This window comes from Myodes glareolus, chromosome 3 (genome assembly GCF_982192425.1).
Source record: "Myodes glareolus chromosome 3, mMyoGla1.1, whole genome shotgun sequence".
NCBI lineage: Eukaryota > Metazoa > Chordata > Mammalia > Rodentia > Cricetidae > Myodes > Myodes glareolus.
This window is the reverse complement of record NC_142028.1, coordinates 96,686,873-96,689,888: the sequence shown is the minus strand read 5'-3', so window position 1 is coordinate 96,689,888 and position 3,016 is coordinate 96,686,873. Positions and strand designations below refer to the sequence as shown.

Genomic DNA, 3,016 nt, shown 5'->3' with positions numbered 1-3,016 from the left:
ATTTAAGTCAGATTATTTTGAAACAAGTTAAAAAAATAAATATGGACTTGGTACATTGGTTACTTCCCTGGTATTGGGGAGAGATGGGGGTAGGGGTTGGCAAAAGGGGAGGGAGAAGGGAGGGTAGGGAGAATAGTTCGCCCGGGCCCCAACTTCTAGTTTGACTCTTCCTAAAGTCTTTGCTTCTAAATTTCTAGGTTTAGGATGCAGTGATGCTAACCCCAGAAGCTTGGAAAACCTTCAGTATATGGTTCAGGAATAAAAAGGTAGCAAAGGGAAAGGAATTCAAGATTTTCTAAACCGTTATTTGAATACATTTATTGCAACAAGAATGCTGTTATAAATATGCACAAGCAAAGGCCATCTTTCTCTCGGAATTGTCGGATTCCAGGTTGGGAGGAGACATCTGTGAAAACTCCCATGGGTTCCTGCTTTGAGAATAAGCAGCTATTGCTAAACCTCTACTATGATTATAAATGATCACAACACATGCCACTAACAGTTCCAGCTCTAAACTGGTGTCTGCTTTCCCAATGGGGCGTCCCCTCCCCCTTGCACCATCCCTGTCTTCCAGCCTCTGGAAACACCATCCGTCTTCTGGTTAACAGTCTGGACTCCGGGTTGCTGGGGGGAAAGAGTGTGACCCAGGGATAGCATGCAGGGTGTCTATTTCTACAGTCAGAGAGCACAGCTTCTAATCTAGATCTGACACTCAGCTGTTACTCCATCTAGCTACCATTATCTATGGATAGTGCAGCCAAGAGGTTGGGGGCTACTTTTCAATACTTTATTGTATTTTCTTAAATATCCTTTCTGGAAATTTTCAGAAACAAAACATAAAAAAATTATATACTTTATTACAAATGGTAAACTCAGAATGCTTCAAATCTCTTATTTACAAACAACACTGGGCAGGACACCCAAACAAACAAACATGGAATAACTTACAAAGGCAGGAAGCTGTTTATTGACAGTAATCAGCTTTCATCAAATTAAAAAAAAATATATATGTACATACACAGTTGAGGGAGGCAGGCCAGGAAAGTTCATCTGCGGTCTAGCCTGGCATTCATGAGCCTCCCTCCCCTCCCTAGCCCTCCCTGCTTTGTGTTCTTAAGGAGCACTACAGAAGCAATCTACAGTCTCTATTGCAGTTTGTAACCCCCCACCCCCCCTTTAATACTGAATGAGATCGAATGTTAGGTCCATGCAGTTCTTGGTCAATGTTAACGAAAAGTCCATCGCTCTGGTCGCGCGGGCACAGCCCATTCGCCAGGCCTGTCAGCCAATAGGCCGCCGCTCTCTGGCTCCGCGCCAAGGTAAGGCGCGCCACGTCCTTCCCACTCCAACACACTGGGGGCGCCGTCAGGACGCAACCCAGTCCATCTTGTGTACCCTTGGCTTCGGTACTCGGGCACTTTTTTATTTCTTTCGCAACCAGTCAAGTTCTCAAGTCTGTCTCTGATGTTTTTTTCTTCCATTACCCCTCAGCCCTGACAGTCTGTCCTCAAAACGTTTGCAACTGCTGCGTTAGCATGAGCTGGCACCCACTGTTAACGTGGTTCATGACTTTCTGTTTAAGCTGTGCCACCTGTTCCCTGAGCATGTTGGCCGTGGACGCCAGCTCCGAGTTTTGCGCTTTCAAGGTTTTCACTTTTTCCTCTAGCCGGGCGATCCTCTCCAGCTTCCTTTTCCGGCACTTGGAGGCAGCGATGCGGTTCCTCATGCGCTTCCTCTCCGCCTTGATCCGCTCCTGAGACTCCATGTCGATGGGGGACAGGGGCGGGGTCTCTCCCGGCATCTCGGGCACCGTCTGTGGCTCTTCCTTCAGGGCCTGCAGCCGGGGGTGCTGCACCGGGATCTGCTGGGGCAAGTGGTGCGGCGGCTGAGGCGGCTGCTGCTGCTGCTGGGGCTGCGACGGAAAAGGCAACCCGGCCGCGCCGTAGGAGGGCGCCCCGCCGCCGCTGCTCAGCGCACCCGGGTTGAAGTTGCTCAGGTTGGCGTAGACCGGAGGCTCGCTGTGCAGGCTGGCGCTGTAGCCGCCGCCGCCGGCAGCGCCCGCTACCGATGCCACCGCGGGAGCCACCATGCCCGCTCCGCTGACCGGCTGTGCCGCGGACGTGACGCTGGGCAGGGTGTTTTGGCTATGCAGTTCGGCCAGGGCGCGCACGAAGCCCTCGGCGAAGCCCTCCTGCTCGTCGGTCACGTTCTTGGGGCACAAGAACTGGGTGGGGGTCGGCGTGGTGGTGATGTGCCCATTGCTGGACTGGATGATCAGGCGCTCCAGTTCGGGCGACGCCAGCTTAAGCAGCCCAACGTCGGGCGACGTGAGGAGGTCCGAGTTCTTGGCGCGGAGGTGCGGCTTCAGATTGCCCACCGGGTCGGCCAGGTTCAAGGTCATGCTCTGTTTCAGGATCTTAGGGTTACTGTAGCCGTAGGCGCCGCTCTCGGACTGGAGGAACGAGGCGTTGAGGGCATCGTCGTAGAAGGTCGTTTCCATCTTTGCAGTCATAGAACGGTCGGTCAGTTCACGCGGGGTTGGCCTGGGCTGTGCGCTGAAGTTTCGGGGCCGCAACAGCGCGCTGGGGAGCGGGGGACACCCGTGCGTCCCTGTTTCGGTGACAAGTAAAGTTTGTCTACGAGCGCGCGCTCCGGTCGGCGATGCTCCCCCCTGCGCCCTCCTCCCCAGCTCGCTCCAGGGAGCGCAGGGTTAAGAAACCGCCTGCGCTCACGTTGGTCGACTCCCGCGCGCTGCCGCCGGGCTTTGAAAAGTCGCGGTCACTCACCGAGCGCTCTCGGATGGCAGCGGTTCCTCGGGGACGGCGGACCAGCTCCAGCGACAGCGGCTCTCCGGCGGCGCGAACCAGTCGTCAGGGAACTCTCGGTGGAAGCCCGCGACCGGGCTCCGCCGCCCCGGACTCCGACAACTGTCCCCTCCTCCGCTGCGAGGGGGAGGGGGACGCTCGGCGGCCGCGGCTAGCGCTCGCCCAACTTCAGCCGCCTGTGCGAGCCTGGC

At 55.6% G+C, this 3,016-nt stretch overlaps 1 protein-coding gene across 1 annotated transcript; it reads right to left on the bottom strand.

Annotated features, from left to right (window-relative positions):
• Window positions 1–773: 773 nt before the first annotated feature.
• Window positions 774–2,512, bottom strand: Jun (Jun proto-oncogene, AP-1 transcription factor subunit). The gene has a single exon (XM_048453087.3). The coding sequence runs from the start codon at window positions 2,510–2,512 to the stop codon at window positions 1,508–1,510; it is 1,005 nt and encodes a 334-aa protein (XP_048309044.1). The 3' UTR covers window positions 774–1,507.
• Between the last annotated feature and the right edge of the window lie 504 nt (window positions 2,513–3,016).